This window comes from Stegodyphus dumicola, chromosome 10, assembly GCF_044657685.1.
Source record: "Stegodyphus dumicola isolate Sdum_Otavi_A_Nest chromosome 10, ASM4465768v1".
Classification (NCBI taxonomy): domain Eukaryota; kingdom Metazoa; phylum Arthropoda; class Arachnida; order Araneae; family Eresidae; genus Stegodyphus; species Stegodyphus dumicola.
The window spans coordinates 6198165-6225119 of NC_140777.1; the positions used below are offsets into that span (position 1 = coordinate 6198165).

General features: G+C 33.2%; 2 protein-coding genes and 1 long non-coding RNA gene across 16 annotated transcripts in view; 1 reads left to right on the forward strand and 2 right to left on the reverse strand.

The window, feature by feature from the left end:
- The window catches only part of LOC146994864 (transcription factor unc-3-like), a 105172-nt gene extending 87013 nt beyond the window's left edge, over positions 1–18159 (reverse strand). The window contains exon 1 of one of the 9 annotated variants that reach the window (XR_015043285.1): positions 10152–12011. Coding sequence is in view for 4 of the 9 variants with exons in the window: in XM_085824611.1 (XP_085680737.1) it covers positions 18047–18144 (98 nt within the window). In the remaining 5 variants the exon portion in view is untranslated. Of the gene's footprint in view, positions 1–1424; positions 1450–4924; positions 5955–6002; positions 6433–10147; positions 12012–18046 lie in introns of those variants that run through there. The other 8 variants (XR_015043284.1, XR_015043283.1, XR_015043282.1 and 5 more) reach the window with 8 other exon arrangements.
- Positions 1–26955, forward strand: part of LOC146994865 (inositol polyphosphate-5-phosphatase A-like) — a 205737-nt gene that overhangs the window by 27238 nt on the left and 151544 nt on the right. The gene's annotated exons all lie outside the window — the stretch shown is intronic.
- The window catches only part of LOC146994866 (uncharacterized), a 41369-nt gene continuing 37003 nt past the window's right edge, over positions 22590–26955 (reverse strand). For all 6 annotated transcript variants that reach the window (XR_015043293.1, XR_015043289.1, XR_015043290.1 and 3 more), the window contains one exon: positions 22590–24304. This is a non-coding gene — a long non-coding RNA (uncharacterized LOC146994866). The remainder of the gene's footprint in view (positions 24305–26955) is intronic.

The window sequence follows — 26955 nt, forward strand, 5'->3', positions numbered from 1 at the left end:
AAAATTTATATCATATAGTATCGTCTGCAGTTTTGGCTTAAGAGTAGAATGAAGTTTTGTATATGCATAAAGTAGAATTATTCCTGTCTTCCTTGCTAAATCCTGCTTGGGTTCATTTTTTTCTTTTTACAGTTTCTTTCTAATTAGCCTTATGAACTCAATCTTTCTCTCACTGTTAACAGGACGCTGATGAAAAACATAATGTATCTACTCATTAAATTTTTTCCAGAGAAAATTCCACCTTATTTTCTGTCTGTAAACAGCACAATTTGAAAACAAATTACTAAAATTCCGATACATTGATTTGAATTAGGTACATAACCAGTCTAAAACAAAGGAGTGGTTATCTAGTCATTATTTATAAGAAGTTTTCATATTGCTTATAAAACAGCAAGAAAACTCAAATGGAATCAGTTGGACTAGAAGTAGCATATTAAGAAAACGCAATTATCCGGAAAAATCAATATCCATCAGGTCATTAAGAAGCGCAATAGTGTAAATGATAAGTATAGTTTACCTAGATTGCGATCGCACCGTAATTAATCATACGCGAGTAACTAGACTATACTATTGAAATTAAATAAGTTATAGAATTATTAATTCTAGGCTGGAGTCAATTCAATGTATATTAATAATAAGTTTTTTATTTATTTGAAATTTTATTTTTAAAGAAGGCAGTTTGAGAAAGACATCAGAGTCTGGACTATATTGTTATCAATGATATTAATATAAATCATTAGCAGTATACTGATTTAGGATTAAGATCATTATCAAGAAGTTTTCTGCATGAAATAATCTTTACCACTGCTTCTGCAGTGTTTCTAAACACAGACAGTTTTAGATAAGTTATTAAAATTTATTTAAATCATCAATTCGATAATTTTTGAAATATTTGTGCTTACGGAGTGGAAAAAAAAAAAAAAAAAAAAAAAAAAAAAAACATATCGAGTGCGGAAAAATACTGTGAACATTAATAATTATAATATGATGATATACACATGAATATCTGAAATTTTACTGCTAGCTATACTTGCAAGAAAACAAACACCTTAAAAAGCTCCTTGAAAACTTTTATTTTTGATAAAAGAATTCATATTTAAAAAAAATTACAAGCGAAAATGCTTATTTATCATAATGTCTTAATTCTACCGAGTATATTTTCCAAAAGCATTTTTTATTCACTAAGACACTTAAGATAAATTTCTTTTAAAATGTCTATTAATTTGCTCGCAATTACTTCTTGCTAAGAAAAGTAGATACATTTGAACACTGGCGTATTCATTACTTTGAAAATTACATTTGAACACTGGCGTATTCATTACTTTGACAAGTAAATAAACTAAGATTCCATGACGGAAACAATAATTAACTTTTCATAATCTTAATTAACTATTTTACGTTTCCAAGGTAAATTGAGCTCTCACCTGAGTTATTTTGGTTCGTAATTATATGCGGGGAAACTCCGATCCTGTCGACTGCGCCAGTAAAAATCCTTTCCTTATTTCAATATACTGAATATTGAATCTTGTAGGAAGAATAAAGCTAATTTTTCAGAATAAACAAAATACTTTTATTTAAATTTTAAAACAGAACCAAAAAAAATAAATAAATAAATACTGCAGCTCTAAACTATCAAAATTTTAAACTCTTAACTACTCAGTTAAAACTCTTACAACTATTCAAAAAATTAAAAAAACATTCAACTCTCTAAACAAATATATATATATAAAAATCTTTCGAATCCTCTTCTTGTTGCCACACCGTAAAATGCAAGTTCTTGTCCTATTATTTATATTTCACGTTCTCTTTAAGTCACGATCTTCACAAGTCATGATCTTTACAAGTCACGATCTTTACACCGAGTATGTGCAATTCTTAAAAACGCGTCAAGCAGTGGGTGATTCTGCACTTTACCCAAAGTTCTATCGCAGACTTTTCATCATAGGTAATTCCTAAATTGTTAGATCCATAGGATATCAAAAAAGGAATTAAAAATTAAACTAGTATTTCAATGGCGTCTTAAGAAATACAGAACTATATAAACTTACGCAATCTGAAATCAGCTCGTACGCGAGATTTGGCACGCTGGTAAATGGGCGTGTATGCTAGATTTGGCGCTTTCGCGCATACATTTTCGCTGCAATTTTTTTATGGCCCTCGAAACCGAATAGTACCAAAAAAAGTAAACTAGAAGTTGTCGCCAACTTGTGGCGTTACCGCCATCGATTTCATAAAAATCATACTTTTTCTTCTATTAGAAATGTATTTTTATCCTATTCCTTATAAGTAACGTGCTCTTTAATTACATCTAGTTCTCGAGTCAATTAAAATGTAGTTCGGTCGAAACTATCTTTACTGTATACTACCTAAGGCAAGCCGATAAAAAAGTATCTTTTTGTTAAAAACAGATTCTGCAAATGAAAGATAATTAGAGATATCTCTTTCATATGTTCATTTTCTAATCTGTAGTATCTGTTATTTTTCCTTTCTGCCCTTCATCTTCTTTCCTCTTTTTTTTTTTTTTTTTTTTTTTTTTTTCCTGGTTTTGATTTAATCAGATTACAATGCCAGCATGCTTAAAACAGAATCGAGTGTAAAAAGAAATGCTAGGAGAATTTCCCTTCTCATTTCGTGAAAGAAATTCCGCCAGATAAAATGAACTTAACAAAGAGTCATAATTTTTTAGCTCTTTATAGAGCCAGAGATCTTATGTAACGCTACCGTTCTTTCCCTCTCTTCCATCTTTTTTATGGCAATCTTGAAAACCAGAGAAACATTAAAAACGCTTTATAAAGAAATAGGGAAGTTTTCTTGAGAAGGATAAAGGAAAATTTTTTAAATGTATTTTATGCTATAGCTTATTATTTTCTTATTTTTTTAGATTTTAAGATCAGAAAAAAATTCAGAGCATTTTCTTAACTGCACATAACTTCGTACGTGAGTAAAACGTGGCACATTTCAAGATTTTTGTCTTGGCCTTCGTACAGGATAGCCTAATGAATAAAAATGGTATTATCTGTGAGTTCAAAATATAACAAAAGAATTGTATTGTTTTTATAGGAAAGGATTTTAAACTTAATGGGCGGATGGTTTCAAGATTTACATATTTCAAAATCATATGTAAACAGCACAAGTAGCCCTTTATATACCAATACATGTGCTTAAATACAGCGTAAGTAAAGAGTTTTATTTTAATATATTGCATGCCGTACTTCGTTTGATTTATTTGGAATATCTAACATTCAAAATAAGCTTTTCTTCCTATTACAGCTTAAATAATTTACTTCTGACTTACAAATCACTATTTTTTACTTAATCACTCGTGCTATTAAATTTAATATCACAAAGTTGTAAACACTTCCAAGTTAAAAAAATTTGTACAATTTTCGTAATGAAAATTTTGACTCTTGATTCAATAGTAATCCCAGTAATGAATTTTGAAAACAGGCGACGTAAAACTTTAAATCACTTTTTCCATGAAATTTAGAATAAATATTACTTATTTGTAATTTTTAATTGAAACGTAAAAATTTACTTTTGAAAGTAAGTGATGATATAAAAAATGCGTCTAATCCATAATCTGAAGAATTTCTAATAAACAATATTTTATTTAACATTAGCAGATGTAGAAGCTCGAACGATTTTCTAAAATGGTTATTTTCTAAGAATTAACAGCTAACTGTTTAGAGCCTACGATTATTAAGATTACATGTGTAAAAGTCCTTCAGCATTGTAAGTATTCATTGTACATTGCCAAAGATTTAAATGGGGGGGGGAGAGGTTCTTGATATTATTTGCTACTGTAGAGAGATACAAAAGTTTTCAAAAGAAAGTAAGTGTTTCATTTTAAAATACAATAGGCATTTAAGGCAATGAGACATATAATGACACATGAGTAAGTTTTCTCTTAAAGGCTGCCTTATGTTTAGTTTAAAATGATTAGAGAAACCGCCTCCAATTCTTGATTTGTAAAATTCAGGTACCTCAAAGAATGTATTTAGACGCAATGCTATATAAAAAACAAAATTAATTATTTGACATGGTTTCAAAATTCAGAACGTCTCTACCTAATAAAAACTGTGATTTTAAAGTAGCGATGCTTGGAATTTTCTTTCAAAACAACTAAATTCGCAGTATAAAATCAGTTATATTCAGCATTACTGAGCTCATAGTATATGAAGCCCATTAAAATCTACAATATTTAGTCCAATATACATAAAATTCTTTTCAAAATGCCTGTGATGTCAACTGTCAATTTATTTAACAAGAAGAATAGTAAATATTTTTTCATGGAGGTAAAATGTGAGAGCAGAAATTTAATATGAAGTAAATAAAATTACAATTAAGATACAATAACATGCCGAACAAGTATTAATTAGTTAAACAACAAAAATCAGCGTTATATTTTCAAATTTTCACAGGTCTCCTTTCGATGGTTTTCCCGAACCATCATGATTTGCTGATGGTTCGGTAAAATCATCGAAACGAGTCCTGTGAAAATTTGAAAATATAACGTTGATTTTTGTTGTTTGACTTCTAAATTAAAATTACAATTATCAAGTAAATATAATTGCTCTAAACAAATAACAACACAGTTTAGCATTCGCCGCGGATCTCCAAAAAATGTATCTAAATATTTTCATCTCAGAAAGTGTAGTAAAAATGGACCTTAATCGCTATCAAACATACACTACTATATCACTTCATAAAAGATGTTGTACTAACTCCATATTAGTTATGCTATTCCTTTAGTTGATGATATGCTGTTTTTTTTCCAATTTTTTTCAATAAACATAATCTACATTCAGCCCGAACAAGTATTTTTCTCTTTGCTGTGATATCAAACTCCCTTTTAAAACAAAAATAGCACAAATCTTATAAGTTTTGAGCTGCTTTTCCACACCCCCGGTTAGAAAGCTTTTACCTAAACTGATTCACAATCACAAATAGCTTGTACTCTGGCAATCTCAAGATTCGAACATGGATGAACATCTCCAAGACGATAGCAGCATACATCAGTGTAGTTCACGTGATGTATATTTCAGGTTTAGGGACATTAGAAGATTTAGAAATCATTAACGTAATAGAATTTTTTCTGAAGGATGCTGTGCCAAAATCCCATATGGAATAGCTTGCTTAGCGATTTCCTTCCTTTACCTCGTGTACCTGGGAAACGGAAAGGATAAATCAAGGGTGTCGCAGACAGAGAGAATGGTTAGGGCACTTAAAATGCTTTCCAACGGATATCTTGATTAATGACAAATGATTATTGCCATAATTGATCCGTGAGTGTTTCATCCTTCTTCATTAAGATAAATGGGCCGGAACTGTCGGGAACTTTTCATATTTAAAACCTATTTAGCTGAAAGCTTCTCCAATTTGCGCGCGTCATTTATGACCGGGATGCCTCCACAAATCTTTGACTATTGGTAGAATTCCAAACTTTTAAAATTTCTAGACCGTGGACGTTTTATTTTAAATTCCGGTCTTCTCAGGCGTAATTTTGGAGGATCAATCATTGATTATGGATGATTCAGTATTTTTCTTAATATTTAATCAGATTGACTATATCTGATCGAACCGGTTTTTATGTTTTAATTTCATTTTCGTGTTTCAAATCTTTAAATTGACAGCTTTATCGCTTTCATTTATTTCTGTTCCTTCATAAAATTCATTCATTTTTTTCATTTATTTCTCTCTTTCCAAAATTTTATTGCTTACTTATTCATGTTACAAGAACAGATTCTTTTAAAATTATATATTCGATACTGGTTATCTTATAAAATCAACGAAGCGAAACTGAACGTTTAAAAGGTGTTCTTTAATGTCGATATCAGTTGCATTAAAATCAGACACGACGGCTCGTCTTAAATCTTACACACACACAAAAAAAGTTAAAAATTTAAAACTCCGTTTCTATTTTATGATGAAAAATTAAATTTATTATTTCATTATAAACAAGAGAACAACTCAAAAATGAAGAAAAAGAAGTCATGTCTTACCTTAGATACAATCGTATTCCAGACATAACAATTAATGAAACAGGCTGACAGAAAACTCATTTAATCCATCCAGCAGTGTAATCCAGAAATAACCATCACAAAACTAACTATACAGTTCCGTCCCAAAATAAGTATCAATACAACCTCGCACCATGGTTATCGTTCGACAACAAATTTTACTCAAAAGTGAAGCAAAAACTTGATAATAATGGAACACTTTATCGGTAAATACCTTCATTTAGATCCTTCAACGCTATTCTAGTCGGCCTTTATGCCTTATGTGGGTTGCGACAAAAATAGTTCCAAAATCAGTTATAAGTTGAGAGTGTACAGGTGGTGAGATTTGTTCCGGATCAACTGATATGCTGCCTCGCGGGCTCCACGCAGCGATCATGGTTCTCCAAGGAAAGGTGTATTGAAAGTGCAGAAGATCTAGCCAATTATAGCCTATGCGTCGCAGATCTAGCCAATTATAGCATTTCGTCATGCGTTGGCAACAAAAATAGGCTGTTGCGATACTGTATAGTATTGATATAGATATTATATAGTTTATATAAACTCAATAGACTTTACCATGTTTGTTATGGTGAAGTAAAATCTTCAGCCCGAGAAAAGAGAAACACACCAAAGTGAAACATAAAATTAGCAAAGCAACAAAATTAATGTTTGGCGTAGATTTAGACAAGATCTCTAAATCTTGACTAAATCTATGCCAAAAACATGGTTTGTTGCTTTGCTAATAAACAATTGATAGTAGAGAATATTAACGTCTGCGCCATGGTGCTATCTAGGCTAGTTGAGCCATTGCAACGAGCTAAAATTCAACACGTTTGTTCGAAGATTAAATTTTGATGTTAGAAACATCCAGTGCTGCGAAACCTCAGCGCTTTAAAAAAAAAATTAGTATTATGAATTCTTCGCTTAATTCATCCGGAGTACTCGAAAGTATTTTAATTCTTTTTCAACTTCTTGATGTACTTCCGAAGTCTAATTTCTAAATTTTTGTGGCTAATTTGGCACCTCTTCGAGTAGTTCACCTGAGACAAGGCCCAATCATTGGCCCAGTTTGCCACCCACAGTAAACATTAGTGAACTAGGTTAGGTTAGGTTATTTAATTACGGCAAAGCCTCGAGGGCTATCTGCCTAAAGAGAGGGATGCCCTTCGTGGAGGACTTTCTAAGGGAAACTGGCTCGTATATACGTTACACGTGGGGGAAAACCACGAAAACACCTATGCAGCCAGCCCGTTCGCGGGATTCGAACCTCGAATCGAACTACCAGTGTTCAGCGACTTTACCGCTTGCCCGCTGGTGGGCCATTAGTGAACTAAATGAAAACTCATAATAAAAGTTGCTTTAGTACATTGCTATAGTTCTTTGTTCATAAATGTTGCCAGCTAAGCAAGAAAACTGAGGCTTGTTGTTGTGCAATGAAATAAGTTGTTGTCACACAACAATCAGCTGACATAACATTTTCTTAGTACCAACCATTGCGAAATCAATGCTGTCTGTATGCCCTCGTTATCTTCCAATCTGAAGAGAAGAATGCGAATTTTGCTTGAATTTAGAAGGCAAATTAATTAAATAACATATGAACAGGAAGTAATCTATGTAAAGCGCAGTGCACCTGGTTGGACAGAGTATATGAGGTTAATGGGGATAGAAAATAGTTCATTGTATGCGGAATCAGATGTTCCTAGCAATCGAAAGTTGATTCATCTTGTCATGAAGTGTTATTTTGATTTTGCTAGCATTCAGTTTATGTTAAAAGGCTAATTTTGCTGCTCTTACATTTCTTACCATGGGAAAGCAAAAATAAGAAATTTACAAAAATCATTCGTTACAATTTCGAATATTTGTCTTCCGAATATCCAAAAATTGCCATTTAGATATTTGAAAGATTTGGCTTGTTTATTTGATTACGACAAAGCATTCGAGAGCTATCTGCCTACGAGGAGGGATGCCTTCGTGAAGGACTTTTAAGGGAAACTTTTTCGCATACACGTTACACATGAGGAAACCACGACAACGCCCATGCAGCCAGCCCGATCCGAACCTCGTAACGAGCTCTCAGTGTTCTGCGACTTTACCGCTCGGCAGCTCGTGGGCCAATATTTGAAAAAGGGTAGTTTGAAACTGCTTAGGGAGCATCTTGGAACCAGCGAGCACTGCGTTGACGATACCTGGTTGAAACGGTTATAAGCTATATACCTAGTATTCAAGAACGAGAAATAGAATTTCATAAGGTTTCTGTGTATAGTATGCATCATATGACGTAAAGTCAAAGCCTTTATGTTAATTCCGTCATTGCAAAGGATTAAGTATATGTACGTTATGCGCATACGAGTGCGTCTCCATTATGCATGTGTTCATATTCCATAGAACAATCGCGAAAAACACTGCGTAAGTTTCCGGTTTGGATTTCTAAAATCCGTTGTGCCAAGCGAAATAATTCGAAAATGTTCTAATTGCATGGGCGTTTTCCTGGTTTGCCCCATGTGTAACGTGTCTGCGAGCCAGTTTCAATTAGAACGTCCTCCACGAAGGCATCCATTTCTCTAGACAGATAACCCTAATGAGATTTGCCGTAATATCAATAAAAATCAAAGCACAAAGTTTCAGAGTTCTGCAACCAGAGTTTCAAAAAATAAAGTGCATTCAAATAATTGTACAAATGCATAAAAATTTTACTTTTAAGCATACTTAAAATGATACAAAAGAACTGAACATTTATTACAAACTGGAAAATATATATATTAATTCAGTGTACTGTAAAACAAATGCTGAATGCAAGTGTGTACAAGGCACAATTAAATATAAACAAACATACGCGGATAATAAAAACAAAGGTCTACACGAGTTAAGAGCAAAATTTTAACGTAGTATTTTAAAATACTTTGCATTTTCTTTTACATTATTGTTAAGTATTTGAATGCAGGAAACTGAAAAGAAATATAGTTTGCCATATCTGCATGTTCACCCCAAGACCTTCAAAACAAACTTGCATGTGCATTGAAGTTATATTTAATTTTTCAAGAAACAGGTTTTAAATTTTTAAACATCTCCTCTCCATAATTGAAGACTTCTGTTTGTGAAATCAGAAACACATTAATAGAGAATCTTAAAATACACATATGTAAAGATCGTGAATTATGAATAAAAGTAAAATGAGTTGTGTTTTTCCGAAATGGCAACATCAGAAGATGTCTCGCTATTATTAATCTGGAGGAATCATGTTTGTGCTCTCAAAAGAGTAAATAAAATTTATAAGTATTATCAAAGATAGTTTTTATAAGATTCGAATTCTCACTTTATTGAAATAAAGTGCGGGAAGATCAGTAAGAATTTCATCTCAGTATGGAATTTTAGAAATACAATGGCAGATTGTGAATAATTACAAATGTAAACCAGTCCATTAATCCATACAAGGCCAGATGTGGTGGTCTCTTTATTATGGAGGCACCCAATAGGTGGGGCAATTTAAAAGTTGTTTAAATAAGGCTGAGCCAAATTTAGCAGAACTGTGAATTAAGTCAGTTTCTACACTTTCAGTGTCTTTTTGCCGAGTGGGACCAAAAGTAAACTTTCAGTTTTGTGCACAGAAAAATCTGACTTCTTGACCGCTGGCTTTAATTGTAAAATTTGATAACTGTTTTCACTGTACTTGGTGTTTTACATTTACTAGCAGCCTTCGTCTGGCTTTTAAATGTACAGAAAAAATGGCTGAAGGGAACACCAAACGTTAAATTTAAAAACTGCATAGAATTTTACTCTGCAGAAGAACTTCATAAAAAAAGTTATTACGTATAACAAAATTACAATGAAATAAGCAATATCCCTTAATACAAATATTAATTATCCTAATAAATAAATTAACCAACTTCCCTTTGCAAAATCTTAAGAAAATGGTATAAAGGAGGTTAAGAACTTTGTTTCCTAAAAAAAATCACTCAAAATTTTTCAATATCTTAAAAACAGTGAAATGAGCAATAAATAACATTAAAAGAATACAAAAAACAAAAAATTCTGAAAAGCAAAATATAATTAATGATATTTTATCTTATATTTTCAAGAGAAAAAACATTACAATAAAATAAGCTATATCCCTTAATACAAATATTAATTATCCTAATAAAAAAATTTACCAACTTCCCGTTGAAGAAAAAAAGTCATGCAAAACTTTTCAATATTGTTACGAATTTGCTATTTAAAAAGCTAATGTTAGTTCAATTATAAATTAAATGGTTTTATTTCTCGCGCAGTGCAGCGCGTGACGAATATTAAAAGAAAGCTAAGCCGGAAAAATTAAAAATACAAGAGCGCGGGCGTTAAATAAATAAATATCTCTTTTTGATTTCGAGAAAGTACTGGAAAATTCTAGCGCGTGATTTTAAAATCTTATAAAAGAAGGAAAACATCTCAGTTCGTAGTAGTTGCTTGCTTAGTTTGTTGTTGTTTAGAAAACTGCTCTTGTTGATTGTAGCGAATTCGCGGATTAGCGTTCTTTAGCTGTTTTGAATTACGTTCTATTGGATATTTGAGTAGTTAAAAGATAACTACTGTGAGATATTGTAATACTGCATGATAATTTGAGAAAATTTAAGCATTTTTGTTGTGATAATAATAAATTTTTGTTCATTTTTCATCGGACTTGTGCATTCATTTCATAACGAGCCCGTACGCACGCAACAATTTTTGGTGTCAGAAGTGGGATTTGAATGCCAATAACAAGAGGGATGGAAGAACAATTGAGAAATAAAGTGAAAAATAAAGTGCATTCAAATAATTGTACAAATGCATAAAAATTTTACTTTTAAGCATACTTAAAATGATACAAAAGAACTGAACATTTATTACAAACTGGAAAACATATATATTAATTCAGTGTACTGTAAAACAAATGCTGAATGCAAGTGTGTACAAGGCACAATTAAATATAAACAAACATACGCGGATAATAAAAACAAAGGTCTACACGAGTTAAGAGCAAAATTTTAACGTAGTATTTTAAAATACTTTGCATTTTCTTTTACATTATTGTTAAGTATTTGAATGCAGGAAACTGTAAAGAAATATAGTTTGCCATATGTGCATGTTCACCCCAAGACCTTCAAAACAAACTTGCATGTGCATTGAAGTTATATTTAATTTTTCAAGAAACAGGTTTTAAATTTTTAAACATCTCCTCTCCATAATTGAAGACTTCTGTTTGTGAAATCAGAAACACATTAATAGAGAATCTTAAAATACACATATGTAAAGATCGTGAATTATGAATAAAAGTAAAATGAGTTGTGTTTTTCCGAAATGGCAACATCAGAAGATGTTCTAAAGGTCCAATATAAAAATTTGTACTCGCTATTATTAATCTGGAGGAATCATGTTTGTGCTCTCAAAAGAGTAAATAAAATTTATAAATATTATCAAAGATAGTTTTTATAAAATTCGAATTCTCACTTTATTGAAATAAAGTGCGGGAAGATCAGTAAGAATTTCATCTCAGTATGGAATTTTAGAAATACAATGGCAGATTGTGAATAATTACAAATGTAACCCAGTCCATTAATCTATACAAGGCCAGATGTGGTGGTCTCTTTATTATGGAGGCACCCAATAGGTGGGGCAATTTAAAAGTTGTTTAAATAAGGCTGAGCCAAATTTAGCAGAACTGTGAATTAAGTCAGTTTCTACACTTTCAGTGTCTTTTTGCCGAGTGGGACCAAAAGTAAACTTTCAGTTTTGTGCACAGAAAAATCTGACTTCTTGACCGCTGGCTTTAATTGTAAAATTTGATAACTGTTTTCACTGTACTTGGTGTTTTACATTTACTAGCAGCCTTCGTCTGGCTTTTAAATGTACAGAAAAAATGGCTGAAGGGAACACCAAACGTTAAATTTAAAAACTGCATAGAATTTTACTCTGCAGAAGAACTTCATAAAAAAAGTTATTACGTATAACAAAATTACAATGAAATAAGCAATATCCCTTAATACAAATATTAATTATCCTAATAAATAAATTAACCAACTTCCCTTTGCAAAATCTTAAGAAAATGGTATAAAGGAGGTTAAGAACTTTGTTTCCTAAAAAAAATCACTCAAAATTTTTCAATATCTTAAAAACAGTGAAATGAGCAATAAATAACATTAAAAGAATACAAAAAACAAAAAATTCTGAAAAGCAAAATATAATTAATGATATTTTATCTTATATTTTCAAGAGAAAAAACATTACAATAAAATAAGCTATATCCCTTAATACAAATATTAATTATCCTAATAAAAAAATTTACCAACTTCCCGTTGAAGAAAAAAAGTCATGCAAAACTTTTCAATATTGTTACGAATTTGCTATTTAAAAAGCTAATGTTAGTTCAATTATAAATTAAATGGTTTTATTTCTCGCGCAGTGCAGCGCGTGACGAATATTAAAAGAAAGCTAAGCCGGAAAAATTAAAAATACAAGAGCGCGGGCGTTAAATAAATAAATATCTCTTTTTGATTTCGAGAAAGTACTGGAAAATTCTAGCGCGTGATTTTAAAATCTTATAAAAGAAGGAAAACATCTCAGTTCGTAGTAGTTGCTTGCTTAGTTTGTTGTTGTTTAGAAAACTGCTCTTGTTGATTGTAGCGAATTCGCGGATTAGCGTTCTTTAGCTGTTTTGAATTACGTTCTATTGGATATTTGAGTAGTTAAAAGATAACTACTGTGAGATATTGTAATACTGCATGATAATTTGAGAAAATTTAAGCATTTTTGTTGTGATAATAATAAATTTTTGTTCATTTTTCATCGGACTTGTGCATTCATTTCATAACGAGCCCGTACGCACGCAACAATTTTTGGTGTCAGAAGTGGGATTTGAATGCCAATAACAAGAGGGATGGAAGAACAATTGAGACAGCTCATTACTGATTTTGCTGCTTTCCAAGAAAAGATGGAAGCTGGCCAAACATCTTTTAAAGAAGAAATGAAATTGGGCCAGGAATCCCTCAAAGGAGAAATGAAATTGGGCCAGGAATCCGTTAAGGAAGAGATGAAATCCCTTAAAAATGAGATGAAAGCAGGTCAGGACGAAATGAAAAGAGAAATTACCTGCGTAATAGAAAATAAATTTGAGGCTATGGAAGGCAGAATAGACGCGGTTGAAACTAAAGTTGGACATATAGAAGAGAGAGTTTCTGCCGTCGAACAACAAATTGATGATAGGGTTTCTGCTGCCGTCGCCAAAGAAGTTGACAGCCTAAAGAAGTGCATAGCGACGGTAGGAAACAATTCTGAAGGTTTTAAATTTTTATCGATGCCTGCTCGTTCCGTTCTGAAACTATCTACATATGATGGGAAGACCTCCTGGCAGGTGTATAGGACACAATTTTCTATCGTTGCGGATGCGAATGGGTGGGATTCCCAAGCTAAGGCCTGTCATCTCGCCGCTTCTCTGAGAGCAGACGCAGCGGATATCCTGCAGACGCTTCCCGAAAATCAAAGGCTAGATTTCGAAGCTCTATCCGGCGCTTTGGAGCTGCGCTTCGGCGAGAAATGTTTAAAAGACTACAGCAGGCTCCAATTAAAATCTCGTCAACAGAAGCTCACCGAAACGCTTCAGGAGCTCGCCACGGATGTTGAAAGGCTGTCACATCACGCCTTTTCAGAGTGCCCGACAGAAACAAGGGAAATCCTGTCCCTGCAGTATTTCATCGATGGCATCCGGGACCCTGAAATACAGAAAGCACTGCGAATGGCGGATGTTAAAGATCTGAAAAGCGCTTTAGTGTATGCCATGAAATTTGAGGCAGCCCAGCAAGCCACCCGTCGAGACCGCCATCCAGTCAGAGCTGCTCAAGTCCAGGAGCCAGGGGATCAAGTCACTGCTCGTCTAGACGATTTAACTAGACAACTGAACGCCTTGAGTCAGAATATTGGTGACAAGAAACCGACCGTAAAGTGCTGGAACTGCGGTGCTGAAGGACACATCCGACGAAACTGCAGAACACCCCAGGGCACGGATGCTAAGACCGCTCCTAACAAACAGCAGGGAAGCTAATTAGTGGCCATCTCGCGGGGCGGAGGTTGCCAGATCATGAAAAGCCCCAGTTTAAAGCGCTTCAGATTTCTGCAGTGAGAGGCGGCAGTAATGGACTTTTCATAATAGGACATATTAATGGAGTTCCCTGCAATATGACGATAGATACAGGAGCCAACGTTACCATCATCCGAAAAGATTTGGCTCAACAACTGGGAAGCAAACTTATCTGGACGCCGCCCTGCGTTACCCTACAGACTGTGTCCGGTGAGAAGATCAACATCGATGGAAAAGTAAATGCTAACATCACGTTTGGAAGTGCCGCTTACCATCACACGGCATATGTAGCAGAGATCACTGATTCTTGCATACTCGGATTGGACTTTCTAAGGAAATACAATTTTTCCTTGGACTTTAAAAATAACGAATTGCATTCTACATCTGAGGACATAGCGTTATTTGGAGTCAATGATGAAGTTAAATCTGTCCATAAAATCATAGCACAAGACAATATCACAATACCGGCAAGAACAGAAATTTTACTTCCTGGATCCATAGCCGAAAACAAAAATTTCCGCTACGGCGTCATAGAATATCCCAATAACTGTAATAGCCCAAAAGGAGTACTAGTAGCCTCAACACTCGTCGACCTATCCAGAACGGTTATCCCGGTGAGAGTCGCCAATGTAACTGAGAAGGGGAGAATTATTAAGAAAGGTGAAGTGGTTGCAGCATGTACTCCAGTAACCACCGTTGAAAGAAAGAGTAACATCCAAGAATCCGTGTCCTCAGAGAGAATTACATCGGAGTTATTGCAGAATGCGCAATTAAACGATGAAGAGAAGAATGCTGCCGATCGCGTTATTAAAGATCTTCAAGTTGTTTTTTCCCGCTCGTCTTCTGACGTGGGTCGAACTAGTTTGACACAACATAGAATAGATACCGGCGATCATCGCCCGATCAAGCAACATCCAAGGCGTCTGCCGTTTGCTAAACAGGAAGAGGTGCGAACACTGTTAAAAGATATGGAAGAAGGCGATGTCATCGAGCCTTCAACAAGTCCATGGGCATCTCCCATCGTTCTCGTCAGAAAGAAAGACGGCTCAACAAGATTTTGCGTTGACTATCGCCGGTTGAATGAGGTTACGAAGAAAGACAGTTACCCTCTTCCTAGAATTGACGACATTCTAGACACTCTTTCTGGAAGCAAGTGGTTCTCAACGCTTGATTTAAAGAGTGGGTATTGGCAGGTAGAAATACACCTTCATGACCGAGAAAAGACGGCATTTACTACGGGACAAGGGCTTTGGCAATTCAAGGTGATGCCGTTTGGACTGTGTAATGCGCCGGCAACATTCGAACGCCTCATGGAGACTGTTTTGAAAGGACTTTCCTATGAAGCCTGTCTGATATACCTGGACGATATCATCATCGTCGGAAAGAGTTTTGAAGAGCATCTAGAAAATCTTAGAAAGGTGCTTCAGAAACTGAAAGAAGCCAATCTAAAGCTGAGTCCCGCTAAATGCAAATTGTTCCGAAAGGAAGTGACTTACCTGGGACATGTCATCTCTGCAGAAGGTGTGCGCACGGATCCTGAAAAGGTATCAGCGGTTAAATCCTGGAAACGTCCCGAAAATGTCCATCAGCTGAGAAGCTTTCTAGGGCTTTGCACCTACTATAGGAGATTCGTGAAGGACTTTTCTTCCATCGCAAGACCCCTTCACAAGCTGACAGAGAGCAACCAAAAGTTCTTGTGGACAAAAGAATGCGACGATGCATTTAACAACTTAAAGGAGGCTTTAACATCTGCTCCAATCCTGACGTATCCTCAGCACGACCGACCATTTATTCTCGACACCGACGCGAGCAATGAAAGTGTCGGTGCTGTTTTGTCCCAAGAAACAGACGGCCAAGAACGTGTAGTGGCGTACTGGAGCAAGTGCCTGTCTAAACCGGAGAGGAATTATTGTGTCACCAGGAAAGAGTTGCTCGCCATAGTCAAAGCTGTAGAACAGTTCCATCACTATCTATACGGCAGAAAATTTCTGCTCCGCACCGATCATGCATCATTGACCTGGCTTTTAAATTTCAAGAATCCTGAGGGTCAAATAGCCAGGTGGATACAGAGACTCCAAGAATATGACATCACTATCCGTCATCGTAAGGGATCATCACACGGAAACGCCGACGCCCTGTCTAGAAGACCTTGCCAAGAAAACTGTCGATATTGTTCCAGGGTGGAAGCGAAATACGAGCTGCTGACTCCGGTCGCAAGACAAATTACAACATCAACATCGGCTGATCGAGAACCGTGGAGTGATGATGAAGTCAGGAAAGACCAGCTGGAAGACCGCGACATTAAACCCATAATTGATCTAATGGAGTCGTCAAACAGAAAACCTACCTGGCAGGACATTTCTATCTGTAGTCCTACAACCAAACAATATTGGGCACTCTGGGATTCACTTCACATTCGAAACGGCGTCTTATACCGGAAATTCGAATCGGATGATGGGAAGACGTTCCGATGGCAGCTGATACTTCCAAGATCCCGCAATCCTGATGTCCTTAAAGAACTACATAACAGCCCTACGGGAGGTCACTTTGGAATAATGAAGACCTTACAGAGAGTTCGTGAGCGCTTTTACTGGAATAATGCAAAGGATGACGTGCAAAAGTGGTGCCGATCTTGCGATGCCTGTGCAGGTCGGAAAGGACCTAAGAGACGCAGCCGAGGCAAGCTGCAACGTTACAACGTAGGGGCGCCTTTTGAACGAATCGCCTTTGACATCCTGGGACCTCTGCCACGAACTGCTGATGGCAACAAATACATACTCGTTGTCGTTGATTACTTCACCAAGTGGCCTGAAGCTTATCCTATTCCTGATCAATTTATTTTAAGTTCGTAAAATAGTTAAGTGCCTACATTTCATGACGATGTGAAAATGGAGTGTGCAGAGTAAAATCTCGTTTCCTATAGGCCATTATGTCTCAAAATGACGCGATTTCGTCACAAAACATAAAATAAAAAAATTTTTAATTCGAATTTCGAAAAAAATCGCTTCGAGGTGCACTGGCTCTTGTCTAAATGCACCTATCTACCAAATTTCGTAGCCGTGAGTCTATTAACTTACGTGCAGCGCGAACGAAAGACACGCACACACAGACAGACTCTTTCTTTTATTATACTATGTAGAGACTATATTTTTCAATTTTAATAAAGTTATTTTGATGTTTTATGTATTTTTGCCTTGCCACGAAGTGTGAACTGAATTAACTGAATGAGAAATATATATCTAATGAAATTCGAGGAAATAAGTTTAAATTAAATGCAGCAAAAACAAATCGTACAAGGAAGTCATGTGGTAATACACATTCGATTTTTTTATAAAGCAATGGAAATATCAATGCAATGACATTAAAAATTTAATATGTTTTTAAATTAGTAATGGAATTATATTCATTTATGTACTCTTAATTGCATTTATTTTTATACTAAAAATTAGAATTTTAATCGCACTATTTGAGAAAAAAGTAACAAAAAGTGGTAGTTTGCATACTACATCATTACCAAATAAAATATTTATAAATACTTTCGGATTGTTTTCCCTTCCATAATACAAATTCTTTAGTTAAATCCTTAAATCAAATTTCAGGTATAGTAAGCATTAATTACATTAATCTACATTCCATTACCAGCAATATTCTTATATTTTAAGAAGGATATGTTTCTGAGACATGTTACTGTATTTTGAACAAGCGATGAACTAAAGTTCAAAAGCTTGACAGGTCTAGATGATATGAAAATTTCTTTAATAATATCCCAATTTATTGAACGATGATCGCTAAGCAAATCTTCGACTTGATCGACACTCAGTTATTTAAAGTAAATGATCTAACAAAGCGAGTTTCGTCTTCGATGTATTCTATCCCTTCATTAAACATCTTACACTACTCAAAATCTCTTACGCTGAATAAAATATTGCCTTCAAAAGCATTTTACAAAGTTTCAAAAACTTACCTAGCGGATTTCCATTGCGAGGACAAAATTTCACGCAGATTCTTTGCGATAAGAATCGCTATTTTGGGAAATTTCCAAAGGAAAAATTCTTTATTCATTAAAAATTAATATATCTGCAAACGATAAAAGAAAATGAAATGCGAATTGTTGCCACATGTCGATGGAACTCGTCAACTTCTGAAAAAACTTCGCAAACGAATTTTGGACGCTCGCATTTTAAATTATTCATTCTCAATATTTTGATTCCAATGTACGGAAATGAATTTTAAATAACAAAAGTAAAATGTAAATCCACTGCACTACAGAAATCTATAGAAAGCATAAAACGTAATCTGCTGTGATTGCTATGAGCAATTAAGCTGAGAATGGCTGCATATGAATTGAAGAATTTTTCATTCAAAGCAATTGAGGAAGTTTCCAAAATTACGTAATTTCCTACTTTTTCCAAGAAAAAGAAATGAAATCTTACAAGAAATCCACTTTTTACTCTATCTTGTGTTCCTAATTGGAAAACTAAATTTGAAAAAGTTGTAGTACTTATTGCTGAGTACTTCTTTCGTTGAAAATTTGTTCACATTTGTTCACTAGAAAGCCATTCTGATTTCATCTCAAGTAAAAATTTTTAATTGAATTTTATTATTTATTTATTTCTCAAAAAATAGAGACATGATTTTCAGAAATATTCAGAAAGGGAAAAAAAAAAAAAAAAAGATTTCTGGATTAGGTTTTTGTCATTTTGCTCCATCTACCGACTGTATAATATCGTTCATTTATTAACACAACATCTATAACACCTTATATCTATAAAACAACATCTTACATCTCCTCTCATAAAACAAACTGTTCAAAGTTCTATCAATTTCACTCGTGCAGTCAACAGCTAAAAATTAGACAGCTCGCGAAGAAAATTGTTAAACTATGGATTTAGTATCCCACATTCGGGTTCCTGCTATGCGTCGACCTCGAAGACATTATTCTACTCTTGACATCATAAAAAGAACCATCATCGTAAATAAGCCGAAACCTGAAAAGAAGTACGAAGGGAGAGGGGAAGATTGTGTGCTAAGGACAATATTGAAAGGAAACATCTTAATTGTCCATCTTTGCACAATAACATCGTCAACAGTCCCTTCTATATTTCATCTAAAACGAAAAATATCTTCAATCTTTAACAGTTTTGGAAATGTTCATTTCATCTTAAAAATAGCATTTACTGAAATAAAAGTCATTATTAGGTGGAAACTCACAGTTCGGTTATCAGTTGTATCACTTCAGGTTAAGAACGTCATAATCAGTATTATTTTATTCATCTTCTTCTGCTTGAGTCCATTGTTTTATGTATTCAGCGCATGTACTTGTTTTAGTGGGTCCTTCATGATCTCCTTCTTTTACAACATCATAGGAGTCATTATTCTTTATTTTGACAATCTTATACAAGCCTAAATACTTTGATTTTAACTTATTGGTCCAAATTGCGTCCTTTTGATTGCTACTAAATCATTAATTTCATAACATTTTGAAGAACGTCTTCGAAAGTTATATGTTTTCTTATTTTCTTCTTGTACCTTAAACATTTGTATTTTTGCATCTTTTCGAAGCTCTTCTCCGTAAGTTTCAAAACTATTTTGAATTTCTGCGTCAATTATTTCTTTTCCAGAAGTATAATCAGTATTTGCTTGAAAATTAAAAGCATTTTGTTTGCTTACTTCAGATATAAAATTAACAGCTGATATTGCTTTAGAAAGTCTTCTTTTGGGGACAGAAGATTCTTCAAGAAACGCCTCTTCTGTGACGTTGTCTTATGTTTAGTTGCTTTGTAAATTGATGTTGAAGTCGCACTAGATGGCGTTGGAACAGCATCAGCACCACACAGGTCTCCCTAATGTTCCCAATCATCAGCATTAAGAATTTCTCGCAACTGACGACAACCTTTCTGATATAATTCTGATATCTTCATGAGTGATACACATTTTCCTTTCTAATTCTGCTTGTTTAGCAAATAATCTCTTCTCCATAATTTCCCTCATGCAATCTTTTTCTAAAGCTAGCATTTCTTGCATGTTCAGTTTAACATTTTGAACTTTATTTTCTTTCTCAGACAGGATTTTATCTTTGGTGATTGCTACTAAATCATTAATTTCATAACATTTTGAAGAACGTCTTCGAAAGTTATATGTTTTCTTATTTTCTTCTTGTACCTTAAACATTTGTATTTTCGCAGCTTCTATTTCATTCTTGGCATCTAATAGTTGTTTCTGTAAAATTTCTACAGCCTGATACGGAAAGTTTTCTTTCCAAAGACATAACTTGTTCTTCATGAACATCCAAATCCAATTGTAAAATAGATTTTACTTGTTTTAGTTGAACACTTTCTTTATCTCTTATATCTTCTGGGTATCAGAGATATAGGTTTGTTATCTTTTAAAATAATATGCATTTCAGAATTAGTATCTTAGGCTTGTCTTCCTTTAAGTTTTTCAGACATACCAGGATCCAGGATGGAAGTTTGATATTTCTGTTTCACCTGCGCACACTGAGCCGGTTCTTGGTGGTTGTATTGGTTACGCGGTCAGAGCGGACAGTGGCTACAGCGGACACGTGAGAGTAGCTAGGTGGACAGAGCGGACATTCTCGCACTTATTGTGTTGTTTTCCTAATCAGTCATATGTCATCTATTGTGTAGTTTCGAGCTTTGCACCTGCTGTAGAGAAAAGCCGATACTTATAATAGAAAATGTCTTTCTCATTTTCTCAGTCGATGTTTGATCCTTATGAAGCGTGTATGTCTTTTTTAGCGTCGAAAAAAAATCTGCGATGGAACCCATAGCCATTTTAAAAAAATTACTCTCTACAAAAAAAGAATGTTTAGTTGTAGATGATTACCCACACCGAAAAAATAAATTAGGAATGAGTTGGGTATGTGTAAAAGAAAAGACACATCGTTGTAAAGGAAATGTAAAGAGAAATTTTCAATACAAAGTACTGAAGAAAGTACATATACGAAGTACATTTCTGCGTGCCCAACATTACTGAGAACGAAGTTAAAAGGAAGTTAGAGACTTGCAGAAGAAAAGTCCCCCCCCAAAAAAATCAGTTCCCGTTCCCCATATATTTCCAAAACTACTTTCAGAATTATATCAAAAAGGTTATGATTTTATTACTAAAATACCGGCATACTCCAGTGCCAAGACTGTTTTATGTAAGGAGAGGAGAAAGGCTTTGGGAGCTATCCTAATTAAAAGGCTAAATATTGACAAATTAAATACATAAACTGATTCAAAAATTTAAGTTTCTCGTTTGAATATTTTGATCAATTTTGTGTTAGTTAATATTTTTTGTATTTTCCATATATTTGTATTTTCCATAGCTGTCACTGATATTACTTACTGAACCAACTCACAGAACATTTAGAATTCGTCTGCAATTTTCATCAAAACAGATAAATTCAAAGTGTGCAATTTTGCTGTTTAAGTTTTAGTTTAAAATACTAAAATTCAAACAAAAAATGCCTACAATGTTTAAATTGTAACATGCATTATTTTGTGCTTTTGTATTTTAATATGTTTGTTTATATTTTTAATATGTGTTTTTGTTTAATTTAAAAGGGTCAAAATTCAAGCAAGTAAATTTACACAATTTAAAAATTACAGTAAGCATACTTGTCTTATTTTATCTTAAAATTCTAAAAGTTAAATGCTTACAGTTACATTTAAATATTTCTAGTAGCTTTATTTGCCATTTTTTCCCCTTAAATCTTTATTTCATGTTTTATATTTATTTTATTTTTGTTTGAAAAGTTTTAGTTTAAAATACTAAAATTCAAACAAAACAATGCCTGCAATGTTTAAATTGTAACATGTTTTATTTTGTGCTTTTGTATTTTAATATTTTTGTTTATATTTTTAATATGTGTTTTTGTTTAATTTAAAAGGGTCAAAATTCAAGCAAGTAAATTTACACAATTTAAAAATTACAGTAAGCGTATTTGTCTTAAATATTTTATCTTAAAATTCTAAAAGTTAAATGTTTAAAGTTACTTTTAAATATTTCTAGTAGCTTTATTTGCCATTTTTTCCCCTTAAATCTTTATTTCATGTTTTATATTTATTTTATTTTTGTTTAAAAAAAATCTGAATTTCAGCTTTAAAAAAACTATTTAAAAATTACTAGTTTATTTAATTTAGTTTTTTTGTTTTAAAATGCTAATATGAGCCGGAAAGTTTTATATGCATCAGAAAAAGAAATATGTATTTATATAAATTTTGCAGATTAGAAACCTTGGAAGTTCTATCATTAGATGAAAAAGAATAATTCATTTATTACATAACAGTAAATGGTTTAGAAACATGTAATTTAAATCAGAATTTTCCGAATTCATTTAGTAGGAAAAAAGTCCATATCAATCATGAAATTGGTAAATTATCAATTGTAAAACAAGTTAAAAAAATTAAGGAAATGTCGTTTTCCAAATAATTCTTATTAAAATTCTGGATTGACAGTCTCGTTAATTCACAATAAGGGGGAGGACAAAGACCACAACAAAGTTTTGTTCACATCTAATACAGCAAATGCTTTATTGTGTGCTGCTGCAAAAATAATCATTAACGGTTTTTGTAATAAAATAGTAACCATAATAATACAACATACTACGGAATCATAGCACCCATATAGTGCCACCTATTCCAACTGGGCACAAAAATAAGAAAAACTAAAGCAAGTCACAATTTTTTTTTCTGCTGTAGCATTTTGTGAACCAAAGTGGTCCTTTCATTTATATCCAACAATTTAAATATTTCCATACATTGGTAAGATTTACATTTTCATACATTGGTCAAACATTAACATTCAAGCATATATTACTACAAACTGACAAAACAGCAGTGTGTGTTATGAAGCATTTCAACAAAGGTGTGTTTCTTCGTCACACACGTATATACATACATAAAAATATCTTTCTACATTAGTAATAATAATATTATTGCAAATAATATGATTCAGCATCATAAGCATAACAGTATTTTTTTAGGGGAACAGCTTTAGTACAATACATAAGTAAGAAATTACATTAAACAAAATGGTCTCGCAAAACAGATTTAATTCATTAATTTGAATCAGTTTTGCCAGCAAAGATTTTTAAAAGTAGAACTGAATAAGATATATTCTCATGTACTTTTAACTCAATGAATGTCTGAATTAATATAATTTATAAGTATAATATGGGCATACTATATATGTAATATATACAATCCCTTTGTTTTCAAATAATTTTCAATCTACAACTAAGTAGTTTTTGAAGCAGCTGTGTGATGCCATTTGTAATAAGCAAACTATGACTCTAATGATTGTATTCCACAAAACATAGAATTTGTTATTAATAAAATAAATATACTTTAAATAGTTTTTGACACACTTCAATCTGTGTATCGCTTCATTATGAATAAATAAATTTCTTAAACAATTTTTGTGTTAGATTAATATACAATAACAAAGTTTTGTAAAGTAGGGAAGAAACATAGTAGAGGTTTTGTGGATTATTTCTCTAAAATCCCAAGTATTCAGGAATGGTACTTTCACCTTTTATAGATAGAACTAAGAACAGCTGTACATTGACAGCAAATTTCGTGTTCAGTACTGTAATTAAAAAATGAGTTTAGATGTTGCAATAAATTTTACTCTTCACCATTTAACATGTTTTGATAAATTCTATCTAAAAGCTCTCAAAAAATTGTCCATGGTGTCACTTCACTGGCTTTCTTTGAATTATAAGCAAATTTCAGAATTATTCATACCCTACCCCAAAACATACATTTTTTTACACTTCAGTTCGTGAATTTGTAATACATTTTCTGGTATTGGTCTGAAGGTTCACGTTCCTGCACAATGAAAGAACACAACACTGCACAGAAATCACCTCTTCTTCTAAAATGCACTTTTCAGAGAGTTTTTTTTTTGGGGGGGGAAACTTTCTTTTTTTCTCTTAACCACAGTAAGTGTTTGACAGCAGTTTTCGTTGCCTTTTTATGTTTTCCTTTATTCTTTCTATGATGTGTTGGTCTTCAGAAAAAGATCGCGACTGCAAAAATGCTGGAATGATGGATAAGAAGCCATTGCTAGGTGGACCAATGGGAGCACCTGATTTGGTAAGATCACGCCTCATCATCATTACACGATCAAATCATGTGTAGGGCGCCATTGACAGTTTACACATCTGGGCGGACGATACGAGCTTGACGACCTTCCCATTCCAACAACAGTTCACCTAAATTCAAAGGAGATTCAAATAAATATTTAATCAAAATTTAAATAAATACTCATTCATTCATTTAAATAGAAAGAACAAAACGTTATTAACAGAAAATTGCTAACGGAACATTGTTAACGGAACAGTGTTACATAATGAAACACTGTTACATAATGGAACATTGTTAATATTGTTATTTAAATTATTAACTTTGCTTATGACAGAAAATTAAGATATTAGCTGAGAAGCTAAATATAGAGATACTGCGAGAAAACTTGGAATATCATTAGGCTTACCAGAAGTCCTCTTTTGACTAGAAATGATCTCGTCTGGCGATGCGGTGCCTGCCTCTCAGCCAGTTATTCATATTTTTCCACTTATGTGTTTAAATTTTAAAAGTCCAGAATACACTCAAATGATATTAATACAAACCTAAAAGAGCTTACAACATTCTACAATGCATTCATTATTACACTAAGGCACAGAAAGAAGTTTTGATGGAGCAGAACCTCTTATATGGATATACAGCAGTGAATTAACATGGTCTGAAATTGAAGCTTCAGGTGTAATTAAAAAATGTTGTCTAAATAAACAATTAAAACACAACTTTGAAGCTTTAGAACAGCCATTTTATTTTATTTTTAACAATAACAATGGTAAAGCAAAAACTGGTAACCATGGTAACGCTTTACGACTGTGCAGATAGTCTCGCAGACGAATACAAAAATTTTAAACAAGGTGAAAGCATTAATGAAGTTCCCGCAAATAACGCAATAAGCATGGATCATCCTTTTGATAATTGATTAAGTTGATGATTGCAAAGGCTTTTTGGCTAACTAGTTTGAAAATTTGGAACGGGATTATTTGGGAAAATAAATACTGAGAAGATGGATGGATATTTTTCGGGCATTTCAAAGGAGTCTGATGTGTACACCACATTGCTTCCTTGTAAATATTAAATTATGCACATTTTTCTTGCATTCCATTTATACTTAACCTAAAATTAAATTAAACCTACTTCGTCGATAGCGCATAAAGCAAAATAGAATAAATGCATTCTTTAAAATTCACTGTATTTATTTACCATAGAGACACCCTGGAGCTAGTTTCACTTAACAGCGTTACATTTCATTCATTTTATAACTCGGAATGCACAAAAATGATATCATCTCAAGAATTAAATTATATTACCTGAAGAAATAAATTATATCATCTGAAGAATTACATATTTTGCCTAGGCTTTGTGTATAATGCATAAACATTCTATAGAATGACAAATGCTCTTTATTAAAAGATGTTCATTCCTCAAAAGTACAAATGTTATTTTGAAAAAGTAATGAAAGAGTCCCATTAAAAATCTGTCATTCAAAATACGTAAAAAAGTAGCGAGATGAATTTGATACAACATTATAAATTTGTATTTTTTATCTGGTCGAGACTGGGAATCAGTAAGACAACAATCTACCTGACAACGGAAATTAATTTCAGAAATAGTCATAAGTTTCACAACAATGCCCTTTATTAATAACTTTTTGTTTTTTCCGGCAGAGCTCACAAAGGTGGTTGTACAGTTCAGTATCATTTATGTGCAATGTTTTTGTATTTGGTTGAAAGTTCTTTCAACATTCTGTCGCTTCGCCCATGTCCAGTACTCAAATGAGTTTTCATGAAGTACGGGAAATAACTCGGCATCCGCAACGTAGTACTGTACAGTATTGACGCTTCCTTTAAAATGATAAATCAATGTACTTTTCTTTTCCACAAATACACATCTTAGCGATTCAGGAACCATTAGTCCCATGGTTCCTTCTTAGTAGTCATTTGGGTTTTCATACATGATTTATTAACTTCTAGTAAGTAGTTTAGGTTCTTCAAAATGAATCAAAAATGTATTTCATGCTTTGCCTGTTTCTCATTTGGTATTCCTAGGAAATGTATGAAATATGAATAATTTCATACATTCCCAGCTAGTTATAGGTATTATGTACAATGCCTTTTAATTTTTTTATTACTACGGAATTCATATTTCATGAATCATCTTCAAGAATTAGATATAAAAATATACAATTTTAAAAAATGTGTTTTAGTAATATAATGCACATGCGAAATTTCATGTGAACAGATGCCTATGAGGGCTGAAAGTTTACATAAGAGAATACTAAATCATTTGTTCGAACCATTTTAAATAAAACTAATAGAAAACAAAACAAAAGGTGCTATGCCATTCAATTGACTTCTCTACATAAAAACAAGCACTAATCTGCTGCAAATAACAGGAATGATTAAGCATTCAGCAATATAATTGAGATAAACATAGTGAGCAGGGTGCATGCACAATGCTTACTCACCTAACGGAGGCTAGTCTCCAGATATATTGCTCAACCCTGAATGCAACACAAGAAAGATATTAAGAATGCAGGCATAATAGAATGAATGCAAATAACACTGCTTAAGGAATGATCGAAGAATACGCAAAGAAGCACACTGCACAAAATAAATAAAAAAGTAAAATGGGACAATGCTATATCTGCCGTTCTACTAGGGAAACCCGTAGAAAAGATGAGTGTTCTTAAACGTATACTCTAATATTTCAAGTCTCGTAAACTAGCGTTAGTCCTGCATATACTCTTAATATTTTCTAGTCTCATCTTCAAGTGTTCGCTACCAGT